This window comes from Dipodomys ordii, unplaced genomic scaffold (genome assembly GCF_000151885.1).
Source record: "Dipodomys ordii isolate 6190 unplaced genomic scaffold, Dord_2.0 Scaffold107, whole genome shotgun sequence".
Lineage (NCBI taxonomy): Eukaryota > Metazoa > Chordata > Mammalia > Rodentia > Heteromyidae > Dipodomys > Dipodomys ordii.
Genome location: NW_012267323.1, coordinates 2,124,506 through 2,138,474, shown reverse-complemented (window position 1 = coordinate 2,138,474; position 13,969 = coordinate 2,124,506). Strand labels below are relative to the sequence as shown.

Below are 13,969 nucleotides of genomic sequence, written 5' to 3'. Positions count from 1 at the left end.
CACTGCACCCCATCCCACCCTCCCTCCCTCCCCGCGCCCATGTCAGCTCCTGACCCTGGGCCCTGCTGCCCCCCCACCCCTGCTGCCCCCCCACCCCTGCTGCCCCCCCACCCCTACACCCCTCCTCAGCTCCAGCGCTGACCCCGGGCCCCTGCTGCCCCCCACCCATGCACCCCGCCTCATCTCAGCCCCAGCGCTGACCCCAGGGCCTTTGTGGCTGCCCCCCCACCCCTGCGCTCCTCCTCATCTCAGCCCCGCTTGGGTCCCAGTGCCGGCCCTGACCCCCCCCACCTCCCCAGCCCTGAGCTGGGGGGGGTCCTTGCGTGCCCCAGGAACTGGGGTTCTCCTGACCAAGCTGGAGTGAGGAAAGCGGGGAGGCCTGAGGGCCCTGCTGGCACCCCCCTCCGCTTGATGAGTCCATACACACACACCCCAAAAAAAGAAGAAAGAAGTCTACCTCCAGAATTCCTTTTGGGGAGCTAAGGTCGCTATAGGGATGGGGCACCGCCAGGCCAGGCCTCCACGGGGGAGGAGGGGCGGGGAGCTGAGCTGTTTCCAAGTCCTCTGCCCCTCCTCCCCCCCTTTTTCCCCCCCTCTGTAATCGGCTCAGCCTGGTCCCCCTGACCTCCCTTCCCCCCTCCCCCTCCCCCTGCCCTCCCCCCCCTTCTTCCAGCTGAGTCTCTTGGCACCTGAGCCTCTGTGTGTGGGGGTGGGAGGGGAACCCAATCTCTCTTTTCCCTCCATCTGGCCTGGTGGACAAAGGGCAGTTGGAGGAGGGGAGGGGGGGGAAACCATCTGGTCCTGCCTGGCTGGGGGAGGGGCCTCCGTGGCAGACAGTCCCCAAGGGGCAGGGGGTGGGGAGGGGAGAGAAGAAGAGAGAGGAGGGAAGGGGCTCAGGACACAGCCACAGTTGGGAGGGGGAGGGTGGCTTCACTTTATTTCTACTGATTTCCATAATCTGTTAATGTACACACACACATCCCTTCCATCACAACCACTACCAAAATCAAACCTCAGTAGGAAACAGGTTTATCTGAGAAAGATCCAAGACTTGGTAACCTAAGGGAAATAGGGGTACCCCCCCACACACACACTCTACCCCCAGGAAGAGGAAAAGCAGAGATCTGAGAGGCAGAGGTGTGTGTGTTTAGAGGTTGTTGGTCCTTCTCTTTAGGGCTGAGACCTGTTGCAACCTATGGGTGGGTGGGGCCTTGGTTGGCCACGCCCCCTCAAAGTCTGACAAGGTCTTCTCCGACAGGGCCTGATTCCAGGAGATTTCCCCATTTACCCCCCCCCCAACCTTCCTGGAAGGCTGGCTTATGCAAATGAGGCAAGCCCTTTTGTAAGGTACAGAGGATATACCTGTGTACCATCCCAGGTGAGGGATGGGTTCCCCCAAATATATCCATGGAGCTTGTATTTATCTATGGTCTACGTGAGAGAGGAAGGCAGGGCAGAGAAGGAGAAAGCCAAGCAAGAAAGTGAATGGGAAAAGCAATTCCTGAATTACTCTCCACCAGATGACTTCCTTGAGTTCCTGAGTATTGGTTTTGTTTCTTTTTTTCCACTTGATTTTTTTTTTTTTTACCTCCTTTAGTCTCTTCAAGAGAAAGAAGCACCCAGAGAAAGATGCACCGGCTGCATGGACATGATTGAGCCAGAAGTAAAGGAATGAGAGAGAGAGAGAGAGAGAGCCCAAGGCAGGCTGCCAGCCCACCCCATCAGCAGGGCTGAGTCTCAAGCTAGTCCCTGCAGGAAATCCAGCAGCCCTCGATGCCACTCTTCAGGTTTGTCCAGGTAGCAGGGGTGCCCTGCTCCCTCCATCACCAACACCCTGTGGTTGGGCAGCTGCTTCAGATGTTCAAAGCTGCTGGATCCCATCGGGTCCTGATCACCATAGACAATCAGAGTCGGTGTCTAAGAGAAGGGAAAAGAAGGAAGATTCAGTAGGGATCCAGCCTCTTCAAGGCCGAGACAAGCCTTGGGGGGGGTCACACCCCAGCACACAGCTGGACACAGGGGCTTGTGGCACAGTGGGGGTGTGGTGTGTATGTGGGGGGGTCAGTTCCCCCCAATAAAGTCACCCCCTTGGTTTCCCTGCCCCAAGATGTGAATGATGAAGACTCGGAGATCAAACCTTCCTTGCCAGCGCTGCCGTCCTTCCCCTCCCCGCCCCCAAACAGGAACATCTCAGCTTCCCAACACAAGGTACCTTCACTCTGGCATAGTCAGCAGCGCTGATCTTGTCTGTGCAGATAGGAGCCACCGGCACATAGCCCCGGATCTGGGAGCCAGGGGTGGTGAGGAAGGGCAGAGAGTACATGCCACTTAAAGAGGGGCTAATAACAACGGAGGGGCCCAGTTCCAAGGCATCCACCACAGCCATCAGAAAGCTGCCAGGGGCCAGCTCCCCAATAGGGGCGGGAGCCGTTGCTTCCTTAGAACGCCCCAGACCTGCAAGAATATATGGGTATAGGAGAGATGAAAACAGGAGTCATGAGTGGGAAAACATGGAGTCTCTTCCTCCAGGAAGCCCTCTTAGATTAACCTCTCTGTGCTCAGCTTTCTTTCTTTCGTGGGACTTGAACTCAGGGTCTGGACACTGTCTTTGCATGTTTTCACTCCAGGCTAATTAATGCTCTACCAGTTTGAGTCACAAGTCTGTGAGATACTTATCTCTACAGAACCACCAGAAAACTGGAAGTGGTGCTGTGGTAGAGTGCTCACCTTGAGCTGAAGAGCTGAGCCCAGGCCCAGAGTTCAAGACCCACATGTGAAAAAAAAAGGTAATTAAAGAACCTGTCATTTAGGACTACTGTGAAAACAAAGTTAACTGCTTACAAAGGGACTTGACCCTGAATTGGCACAGGGTGTTGAGCCCAGAGGATTGTGGCCAAATTGGGGAGGGGAAGGAGAGGTGTGGTTAGCAATCCAACTTCCTCCTTAAACAACAACCTTAGCTCCCAACCTTTGCCCTGAGGTCCAGCCCATCCCACTGTGGGAACCAATCAGGCTAGGAGGACAAGGCCTGTTCTTGAGGCCTGGCATCGTACCAGCCCTGGTATGATTTGGCCCAGGAGGGGATCAGATCAGCCATCAGCCAAGTCACCCCTTCCACACTGGATACCAAGGGCTTTGGGCCTGGAAGGATTGGGTTATAGATAGTCAGGGCCTATGCATGTGAAAAGCTGACTAGGAGCCAACCCCAAGGTGTCAGGAGACTGGAATCTCACCTCTCAGGCTTTCCAATAGATTGCCAATTGAATATGTTTCGGACCAGTCAGCTGAGCAACCATTACTGCCTGCCATGTACTACCGTGTATATGGCATGTATCATGTAGGATGTGTATTACACAGCGTAGTCTCACACAAATAATCTCACTCCAGCTTCCCCAGGGCCAAGCCCAAATGTGAGTGTAGCACTTTCCATTGTAGATAAGGAAACGGTGGCCAGGGGACAGTGGCTCACACCTGTCATCCTAGCTACTCAGGAGGCTGAGATCTAGAGGATCATGGTTCAAAACCAGCCCGGGCAAGGAAAGTTCATGAGACTCTCATCTCCAGTGAGTCACCAGAAAACCAGAAGTAACACTGTGGTTCAAAGTGGTAGAGTGCTAGTCTTGAGCAAAAAGCAGCTCAGGGACAGTGCCCAGGCTCTGAGTTCAAGCCCCAGGACCGACAAATAAATAAATGAAACAGAGGCTCAGAGACACAAGAGCTACCTTCCATACCCCAACAGTACGAAGCAGAACTTGCTCCGTGTACTGGTGGCTTACGCCTGTCATCCTAGCTACTCAGGAGGCTGAGATTGGAGGATTGAAACCCAAAGCCAGAAAAGTCTGAGAGATTTTTATCTTTGGTTTGAGCACCAAAAAAAAACTCCCAAAAAACAAAAAACCCAAAATGTAGGTTTGGTTAAGTGGTAGAGCACCGGCCCTGAGTTAAAGCCCCCATAACAGCACAAATAATAATAACAGTAAAACACTAATAATAATAGTAATAATAATAATAGCAAAGCCAGGCACCAGTGGCTCACACCTGTCATCCTAGCTACTCAGGAGATCTGAGGATCACAGTTCAAAGGCAGCCTGGGCAGGAAAGACCATGAGACTCTTCTCTCCAATAAAAACCATCAGAAAACCAGAAGTGGTGCTGTGGCTCAAGTGGTAGAGTGCTCACCTTGAGCTGAAGAGCTGTGGGATAGTGCCCAGGCCCAGAGTTCAAGACCCACCACTGACAATAATAATAATAGCAATAATAAGTTGAACATTGTCCTACAGTGTCCTAGGCAGAGATCAGAGAAGCTCAAAGTTCTCTTGCAATAGTAGGCATCCAACTCTGCAGCTCAGGGCCTACACCTGGCTTGGTCCTCCCACTCTCCCAGCCCCCCTTGCCCTGAGTCCCCAAACCCTGACCCAGAACCTGCCTTCGATGCACCTACCTGGCAGGTCAATCGCCACAGCCCGGTAGCCAGCCTCGGCCAGCTTGTGGAGAGTACCCAGGTTCTGCCAAGTCTCCGAGGAGAAACGAATACCATGCAATAGTAACACAGAGAAACGAGCAGCCTGTCCACTGCCCGGCCGGGCCTCTCGGTAAAACAGCGCCTGCTCCTGTACCTGGATGGTACCATCTCGCTGCTGTATGTGGGACATGGCTGCCGCAGCCTCTGTCCCTGATCGGAGAACCTGTAGTTCAAAGCCAGGCTGATGAGGGAAGGACCATGCCGAGTATATTGTTCTGATGGAGCCAAGAGGCGGAGCCAGGAGGCCTCTAGGGACTGTCTTTAGGCACCTGTACCATGCAGGTGTTCTACCCGACTCGGGCCGCTCAACTGAATAACCTCCCCCTCAGCTTCCTCAATAGCACAATCAAGGAAGGATATAATTGTGAGTTGGAGAAAAGTGAACTCAAGAGGTGGGTCTCCCCTTCCAGCTGATTGGGCCCTGATCCTTTTCTAGAAAGGAGGCAATTCAATTGAATTAGTTCTGAGGCACTGGATAGGATTAAATGGGGCCACAAACAAACAGGCCCACGCCTGTCATCCTAGCTATTCAGGAGGTTGAATCTGAGGATCACGGTTCAAAGGTGGCAGCCCCAGGCAGGAAAGTCCGTGAAACTCTTATCTCCAGGGAGCCACCAGAAAGCTGCAAGTGGCGCTGTGGCTCAAGTGGTAGCGCGATCGCCTTGAGCTGAAGAGCTCAGGGACAGTGCCCAGGCCCAGAGTTCAAGCCCCACGACTGACAACAAACAAACCAACACCTCTGACACTATGCTTAGGATATAGTAAGTGCTCCATCATGGACTGTAATGTCTGGCCTATGGACCTCATCTAGCCCAATCAGGCTGGTCCAGGCTGGGTGGGAGGAAGCCCAAGTGTAGGGTTTTAAAGGGCCCACCGTCCCAAAGGTGGAAATCCAAGCAAACAGCAGGGCAGGCCAAGACCTCTGGGGATTCCAGCCTGCAAGAACACAGGAAGAAGGACAGCTCCAAGGGAAAGAAGGGGAAGCCCAGGGGGAAGGCGAGAGTGGGTCCTGATTGGAGAGAGGAAGAGATGATCAGGGGGTGCAAGGTGGGTACCTGCGGAGCGCAGAAAAGCAGGCGAAAGGCCGGTGTGGATGGGGCAGGAAGGGCAAGGAAGGAAGAGGTTGGTCCAGGGGGTGGGGTAAGGGGTGGGACAGGGGAGCCATGCGCCCGCGTGCGCCATCTTGTGGCATCAAGCTGCTACTGCATGCGTCCTCACCTCCAAACTTCTTAGAGCAGCCTCAGTTTCCCCAAGCCATTCTGTCTCACGTGACCCAAGAGCAGGAACTCTCAGTGACCAGCTCCCTCTGCTACGTCGTGGTCCGTCCCCAACTTTGAGTAGAAGAGTTCTTTGGGATCCAGATGTTCTCTTTTTTGGGGTGCACCTGCTATACTGTCGTCACCAATCAGGTTAAGAGTGCAAGGCTAGCTGGGGCACTGGTGGCTCATGCCTGTCATCCTAGCTACTCAGGAGGCTGAGATCTGAGGATCACGGTTCAAAGCCAGCCTGGGCAGGAAAGTCCACTCAGAAAACCAGAAGTGGCGCTGTGGCTCAAGTGGTAGAGCACTAGCCTTCAGGTGAAGAGCTGAGGGACAGCACTCAGGCCCAGAGTTCAAGTCCAATGACCAACCAAAAAAAAAATGCAAGGGTCAGTGTCTCACACCTGTAATCCTATTCAGGAGGTTAAGAACTGAGGAGCATGGTTCGAAGTCAGCCCCAGCAGAATTAGCTGTGAGACTCTAACTTCCAATTCATTAGCTAAAAGCTAGAAGTGGAACTGTGGCTCAAGTGGGTAGAGCAATAATAGCTTGGAGCACCAAAGCTCAGGGACAGCGCCCAGGTGCTAAGTTCAAACCCCAAGACTAGCACCAAATTAAAAAAAAATATATATATATATAAAAGAGTCCAAGGCTCAGCCAAAGTCCAGCCAAAGATGCTGAACCTGTTTTTCTGCTGGTAGGATTGCCAACTTCTGCAAAAGAGGTGAGCTGGGTGGGCTATTCACTGCTGAGCTTGGAGGTACAGCCCTGAGCCTAGACACTCCAGAATTTGGTACCCACCTCAGTTCTGACCATGTGTGTGTGTGTGTGTGTGTGTGTGTGTGTGTGTGTGTGTGACTGTAGAGTGTAGATCCAACACTTAATATTTAGCCTTCACACAGTTTCTGAGTCTTTTTTTTGTTTTTGTTTTTGGTTGGTCATGGGGCTTGAACTCAGGGCCTGGGCGCTGTCCCTCAGCTCTTCAGCTCACGGCGAGCGCTCTACCACTTGAGCCACAGCACCACTTCTGGTTTTCTGGTGGTTCATTGGAGATCAGAGTCTCATGGACTTTCCTTGCCCGGGCTGGCTTGGAACTAGGATCCTCAGATCTCAGCCTCCTGAGTAGCTAGGATGACAGGTGTGAGCCACCTGTGCCCGGCTAAGTTCTGAGTCTTGGACGACTACCCTAAGTGCTGTGATGATCCAATGAGCTGAGAATTTTCCTGTATTTCACAGAAAATAGGGGCTTGACATGAGTGGCTCACGCCTGTCATCCTAGCAACGCAGGAGGCTGAGATCTGAGGATCTCTGTTTGAAGCCCAGCCTGGGTAGGAATGTCTATGAGATTCTTACCTCCAGTGACTCACCAAAAACACACACACACACAGGAATCTGGATGATTCTCTTGCCAGCTATTGGGCCAAAAACAATCTGAAAAAAGAAAAAGTTGTGGATGCAGCAGGAGAGATCACGATGCATTTTTGGGGGGAGCCTCCCCTGTGTGGGGATTGTTTAGTAACCCAGCCACTAGGCCGGCAGAGGACTGCGCAGTCGCAATTCATGGCTCAGCTTTCCCCGCCCACTCCCTCCCCCCCCCCCACACCCAGCAGCCAATCAGAACCCTGATGCTGCTCTGAGGGCCCGCAGGACTCAGCTGGGCAGGGCCCAGGCCTGTCCCGAGGTAGCCAGCCTGAGCACCCCACACCCCAATCGGCTGGTGAGTACCCCCAGAAAGAGGGGCCTGCAGGTTGCGTGGAGGACGGGCCATCCTGTAGCTGGCCTGGAGCAGGGGCAGGAAGAGTCTGTGTTTATGTGTGTGCTTGTGTCTTGGTGGTGTGTATGTGTGTGTGTGTGTAAGACTGGGTCTTGATTGTGCAGATCAGGCTGGTGAATCCCAGCCCTTACCCGTGTCCCTTACCCGTGTGTGTTTGTTTCTAAACATTTATTGCGGGGGGAGGCGGTATTTTCCTTTATCTGTCCGCTGGTGTCAGTGTCTCTCTGTCTGCAGTACCTGTCTGTGTACGCGCATGTGCACGTGTGTGTATGTATATTTCTGAAGGTTTCATCTATCTTCTGTATGTTTCTTGTGTCACTGTGCGTGTATGTGCGTGCACACCTAGTAGTGACTGGGGCTTGGACTCAGGGCCTTGCACGCTTGTACCCACTCTTAGCTTTTTTGTTTTTTTGCCAGTCCTGGGGCTTGAACTCAGGGCGCTGTCCCTGAGCTGCTTTTGCTCAAGGCGAGCACTCTACCACTTGAGCCACAGTGCCATTTCCAGCCTTTTCTGTGTATATGGTACTGAGGACTCGAACCCAGGGCTTCATGCATGCTAGGTGAGCACTCTACCACTAAGCCACAGATCCAGCCCTCACTCTTGGCTTTTTTTTTTTGTAAACTCAGGCTGGCGTTTCTATCCTTTGAGCTACACTGCCACTTTTGGCTTTTTTACTGATCACTTGCAGATATGAATGTCTTTGACTTTTCTTCCTGGGCTTGGCTTGTTTAAAACTGCCCATCTTCAGATCTCAGCCTCCAGAGTAGCTAAAATTACAGGTATAAGCCCAGCTGTTCACTGTTCTTTTGAGGCTCCTGAGTCCTGGATGTGGAGCCTAATACCATAAATGCTTCACGAGCAAAAGTGCCCCAGTTTAGGTTGGCCCAGTGATAATGGCAAAGATGACTCTTTGCCCAGATCCGGGTACTAGTGACTCTTGCCTGTCAGCCTAGCTACTCAGGAGGCTGAGATGTGAGGATCACAGTTCAAAGCCAGCTCCAGCAGAAAAGTCTGTGACACTCTTATCTCCAAGAAACAAGCTGGAAGTGGAGCTGTGGCTAGCTTTGAGCAAAAAAAAAAAAAAAGCTCAGAGACAACATCCAGGTCCTGAGTTCAAGCCCCAGGATTGGCGTGTGCGCGCGCGCACACACACACACACACACACACACACACACACACATATCTTTGCCCTAAGCAATGGTAGGAGCCACAGCTCTGCCCAGCTTCTTCGTTTTTCTTCCTCCTGACTGTGTTGTAGGCTTCCATGAGCCGGTACCAGGCAGCAGTGCTGGGCCTTGGCCTGCTCTTCTTGCTGCTATTGTATGTGGGATTGTCAAGACCCCCTGAACAGGCTTCCTGGCTCTGGAGAGACCCCAATGTCACAATCCTGGCTGGCGTCACCCCAGGCAGCTCTCCTATCTTTTACCGAGAAGTGCTTCCTCTGCACCAGGCACGCAGGTGGGTGCTGATCTAAGCGAGGGTCTAGTGAAGGCACCCCAGTCTGATTTGGGGGTGGGGGAGACCCTGGAAGGACAATGGAGAAGCCTAGAAAGAAAGGAAAAGGAAAGCCGGGCGCTGGTGGCTCCCGCCTGTCATCCTAGCTACTCAGGAGGCTGAGATCTGAGGATCACAGTTCAAAGCCAGCCCGGGCAGGAAAGTCCATGAGACTCTGATCTCCAACGAACCACCAGAAAACTGGCGCTGTGGCTTAAGTGGTAGAGCACTTGCCTTGAGGTGAAGAGCTCTGGGATAGCGCCCAGGCTCGGAGTTCGAGTCCCACGATGGACAAAAATTGAAGGAAGGAAGAAATGGGGAGCCTTTGTAGGTCCCACACCCCACGTTTTCCCCTTCTCCCCACAGGTCGGAGGTGGTTTTGCTCCACGGGAAGGCCTTCAGCTCCCACACATGGGAGAGACTCGGGACCCTGAAGCTTTTGTCCCAGCGGGGCTACCGGACCATAGCCCTTGACCTGCCAGGTGAGTACCCTATCCCTGTGGCTAGGAGATCAGGCTGCTTCAGGAACTTTCCAGAAGGAGGACATTGGAAGAGGAGGGAAACCCTAAGGTTTGATAGTAAGATGTATAGTGGTGTTTCACAGCACAAGATGGTACCATGGAAAAGGTCTTGTATTCTAGTTGAGTGTGAGTGTGTATGTGTGTGTGAGTGTGTATGTGTGTGTGTGTGTGTGTGTGTGTGTGTGTTGGTCCTGGGGTTGGAACTCAGGGCCTGGGCTTTCGCTTAGCTTTGTTGCATAAGGCTGGCACTCTACCACTTGAGCCACACTCCTGGCTTTATGGTAATTGGATATAAGAGTCTCACTTGGACTTTACTGCTGGGGATGGATTTGAACCGTAATCTTCAGATCTCAGCCTCCTGAGTAGCTAGACAGGCATAAGCCACTGGCTCGCAGCTTAAGAATAAATGAATTAATATATACTACCTTACCTTCCATAAAGAGGGCATAGATTTATCCTTCTGTGACTGATGTATGAAAGGGTCTGTTTTCCCACATCTTCTAACATTGGGAATCTTTTTTTTTTAATATTATATTATCCCCTCCCCCCCCAAACAAAGTTTCTGGGCTGGGAATGTGGCCCAGTAGTAGAGTGCTTGCCTAGCATGCATGAAGCCCTGGGTTCGATTCCTCAGTACCACAGACACAGAGAAAGCTGGAAGTGGCGCTGTGGCTCAAGTGGTAGAGTAGAGCAAAAGAAGCTCAGGGACAGCTGGGCGTTGGTAGTTCATGCCTATAATCCTGGCTACTCAGGAGGCGGAGATCTGAGGATCGCAGTTCAAAGCCAGCCAGGTTAGGAAAATCTGTGAGACTCTTTTCTCCAATAAACCACCAGAAAACTGGAAATGGCGCTGTGGCTCAAGTGGTAGAGCACTCGCCTTGAGCTGAAGAGCTGAGGGACAGCGCCCAGGCCCTGAGTTCAAGCCCCAGGACTGGCAAAAAAAAAAAAAGTGTTTCTGGGAGATTTGGGGGTCTCATATGCCATGTGGCATTGCTCCTTGCCGTGGTAGAGATCAGGAAGTGCTGGGCATTTCCTAACTCCTCAGTGGGCATCTGCTTTTCTTGCCAGGCTTTGGGAACTCTGCAGCCTCCAGGGAGGCCAGCACCGAGGCCGGGCGGGCGAGGTTGCTAGAGCGTGTGCTGCAGGATCTCAAGGTGCACAACGCGGTGCTGGTGAGCCCCTCGCTGAGCGGCCTCTACGCCCTGCCATTCCTCATGCAAGGCCACCTCCAGCTACGAGGATTTGTGCCGATTGCACCCACCTCCACCCAGAACTACTCCCAGGAACAATTCTGGGCTGTGAAGGTACTAGAACCTTGACCCTGGTATGCACCATGCTGGGGGTGAGGGGTGGATTTAAGTCTTTCACGGAGGGGGGACAAGGCTCTTGGATGAAAGAGATGGGGTGAGCCAGGAGCTAGTGGCTTCTGCCTGTCATCCTAGCTATTCAGGAGGCTGAGATGGGAGGATCACACGGTTCAAAGCCAGCCCCGGGTAGGAAAGTCTGTGAGACTCTTTTTATTTGTTTTTGTCGGCCGTGGGGCTTGAACTCTGGGCCTGGGCGCTGTCCCTCAGCTCTTCAGCTCAAGGTGAGAGCGCTCTACCACTTGAGCCACAGCGCCACTTCCAGATTTCTGAGTAGTTTATTGGAGATAAGAGTCTCATGGAGTTTCCTGCCCAGGCTGGCTTTGAACCGAGGTCTTCTGATCTCAGTCTCCTGAGTAGCTAGGATGACAGGTGTGAGCTACCGGCACACGGCTTCCTTGAGACTCTTATCTCCAATGAACCACCAGAAAACCAGAAGTGGTGCCATGGCTCAAGTGGTAGAGCGCTCGCTTTGAGCTGAAGAGCTCAGGGACAGCACCCAGGCCCTGTGTTCAAGCCCCAGGAACCAACAATAAGGAGATGGGGGATTGGGGAAAGGCTCCCTACAGACTTACCTTGGGGGTCAGGTGATCATCAGACCTTTACTTTGCCCTACAGACTCCAACCCTCATTCTGTACGGAGAACTGGACCATATCCTCGCCCCCGAGTCTCTGCGGCAGCTCCGCCACCTGCCCAACCACTCCGTGGTGAAGCTGCCTAACGCAGGCCACGCCTGCTACCTCCACAGGCCGAGAGACTTCCATCTTGTCCTCCTTGACTTCCTGGACCATTTGCCTTGAACGGATGACCCGCTTCTCATCCAGGGAGACAGTCCTCAGACTCCAAGGACCGAGGGCTGAAGGGCTCAGACTCAGTCCGGACATATTCACGTCATTTCTCGGTCCCAATAAAGGAAAGCTTATTTGTCTCACCTGGAAAGTTGGCAGGGGTCGTTTCCTTGTGTGTTTTGGGAAAGGTGGGCATGGAAGCAAAGTCTGGGATTGGAGGAGGTGCTCCAGCAAGCTGCGAGTCTAAGAATACGCCTCGTTCTTTCTGATCGTCTCCGTACCTCCATTTTCTTCTCTGTCAAATGGGCATGATGGGCTGGGCAGTGAAGGTTTACAGCTGTGGCACGGCCAGGGGCCTGGTGTGGGGGGCTCTGAGAAGCTGAGTGGAGTGGGTAATCAATGAAGATCGTTGTGGGATGCTGCTGGTTAAGGCCTGTCAGCTACTCGAGGCTGAGATCTGAGGATCAGAATTTGAAGTCTGTGCAGGCAGAAAAAAAATGCTGGAGATGCTTATCTCCAGTTAACCAGAAAAAAAAAAAGGCAGAAGTGGAACTATGGCTCAAGGGATAGAGTACCACACCAGCCTTGAGGGAAAAAAAATGAAGCAAGAACATGAGACCCTTAGTTCAAGGGCAGTCCTGGAACAAAAATAGAAGCTCAAATGTGTATTCGTGGCTAGTTCTCTGTCCTCTGTTCCAAGGACTGAGCTAGCTTGGGCAGTGGCAGGGCTCACAGACTTCAACCCCTAGCAAAAAAGAAGGAGGGGTCTGACACTCCAGATTCCTGGGGTCGAAGTCCCTGACTGATCATTCATTTCTAATGAGAGAGCAACTCAGCAGAGTGGTTCAACACCAATGCTCTTTTAATTCTCAATCCAGTTTCCCCATCCCCACATTTACATGCTTGGCAATGTGTGTGTGTGTGTGTGTGTGTGTGTGTGTGTGTGTGTGTGTGTACTGGGAGCTTCCACTCTCTTCTTGGTTGTATTACTCAGACTGTGCAGGAGGCTGAAATCTGAGGATCACAGTGGAAGCCAGGCCTGACACGAACTGTCTTTGAGGACTCTTAGCTCCTATGAACCATCAAAAAACTGGAAGTGGAACTATGGTTCAAGGGGTAAAGTGCTAGTCTTGAGTCAAAAATAAAATAAAGGGATACAAACAAAAAGGTGCAATGCCTGTGTGCATCTGATCGTGTACAATAATATCTATTGAAATTAACTCTAGGGAAAAAAATTAACAACAGCAACTAAAAGGTCAGGGACAATGCCTGAGCTTTGAGTTCAAGCCCAGGACCCTCACAAAAGAAAGAAAGGAAAGAAAGAAAGAAAGAAAGACAGACAGAAAGAAAGAAAGAAAGAAAGAAAGACAGACAGAAAGAAAGAAAGAAAGAAAGGAAGGAAGGAAGAAAGGAAGGAAGGAAGAAAGGAAGAAAAAAGAAAGGATAGAAAAATCCAAGGCAGGTGCTGGTGGCTCAAACCTATAATCCTAGCTACTCAGGAGACTGAGATCTGAGGATCATGGTTCAAAGCCAGCCTGGCCAGGAAAGTCTGTGAATAAAGCAGGAAGTGGCGCTGTGGCTCAAATGGTAGAGAAGAGCAAGAAATAAAATACACAGCAACTGTTGCCACTTTGACCCACAGGGCACGCCCCCTTCCCTCTCGCCCTATCAGGAAGCTGGAGGAGAAAGGTGGAGTCGTCTGAGGGCGGGACTATCCTGAGCTCCGGGTTCACTACCTCGGACAGGAGCGTGGGGCGTGGCCTGCGGGGAGGTTCTATGGGCGTGGCCTGCGGGGAGGTTCTATGGGCGTGGCCAGCAGGCGGCTCTCTGGGAGTGGTCCGCGGGTGGATCCGTAGGCGTGGCCTCGCGGGAAGGGGCGTGGCCAGCCCTGAGCTCGTCCCTTTCGGGGGCGGGATCCCGGATCGCGGGTTGCAGTGATCCAGTGGAGGCCTCGCGCCAGGGGCGGGCGGAGACGTCGGCGCGGGGACGGGCGGGCGGGGGACGGGCTGGGACGGTCCTCTTCGTCCCCGCCCAGCGGCTGGGGCCACGTGGTGGGGCCGATCGCCGCTGATTTGAGCTTTAGACCTCGGTGGACCCGGAGTTCAGGCCACAGTCCGGGGCGGGCGGGCGTCGGGAGGCCAGCGCGGGTCAGGGCCGCGAGACGCCAGGTGAGGGGTCTCCGGGGAGGACGGGGGATTCTGGGGGGTTGACTGCGGGGAGGGGGAACTGGGGAGCCTCGGGGAGG

General features: G+C 53.1%; 3 protein-coding genes across 5 annotated transcripts in view; 2 read left to right on the top strand and 1 right to left on the bottom strand.

Annotated features, from left to right (window-relative positions):
* Positions 1 to 1,012: 1,012 nt before the first annotated feature.
* Abhd14b (abhydrolase domain containing 14B) lies at positions 1,013 to 5,819 on the bottom strand. Of its 3 annotated transcripts, none has more exons than XM_013028235.1 (4): positions 5,741 to 5,819; positions 4,442 to 4,685; positions 2,213 to 2,454; positions 1,013 to 1,917 (listed from the first exon to the last, which is right to left on the bottom strand). In XM_013028235.1, exons 2-4 carry the CDS (start codon positions 4,650 to 4,652, stop codon positions 1,738 to 1,740), a joined length of 633 nt encoding a protein of 210 aa, XP_012883689.1. In that variant the 5' UTR covers positions 4,653 to 4,685; positions 5,741 to 5,819; the 3' UTR covers positions 1,013 to 1,737. The 3 variants fall into 3 exon arrangements, with proteins under 3 accessions (XP_012883689.1, XP_012883688.1, XP_012883687.1); XM_013028234.1 differs by lacking the exon at positions 5,741 to 5,819 and adding an exon at positions 5,578 to 5,633; XM_013028233.1 differs by lacking the exon at positions 5,741 to 5,819 and adding an exon at positions 5,578 to 5,632 and having other exon boundaries at positions 4,442 to 4,703.
* Positions 5,820 to 7,401: 1,582 nt separating this feature from the next.
* Abhd14a (abhydrolase domain containing 14A) lies at positions 7,402 to 11,875 on the top strand. The gene is made up of 5 exons (XM_013028075.1): positions 7,402 to 7,498; positions 8,815 to 9,014; positions 9,417 to 9,532; positions 10,640 to 10,875; positions 11,554 to 11,875. The coding sequence occupies exons 2-5, from the start codon at positions 8,821 to 8,823 to the stop codon at positions 11,734 to 11,736; spliced, it is 729 nt and encodes a 242-aa protein (XP_012883529.1). The 5' UTR covers positions 7,402 to 7,498; positions 8,815 to 8,820; the 3' UTR covers positions 11,737 to 11,875.
* Positions 11,876 to 13,789: 1,914 nt separating this feature from the next.
* The window catches only part of Acy1 (aminoacylase 1), an 8,703-nt gene continuing 8,523 nt past the window's right edge, over positions 13,790 to 13,969 (top strand). Inside the window, exon 1 of the mRNA XM_013028236.1 lies at positions 13,790 to 13,892. The gene's annotated coding sequence lies outside the window, so the exon portion shown is untranslated. The remainder of the gene's footprint in view (positions 13,893 to 13,969) is intronic.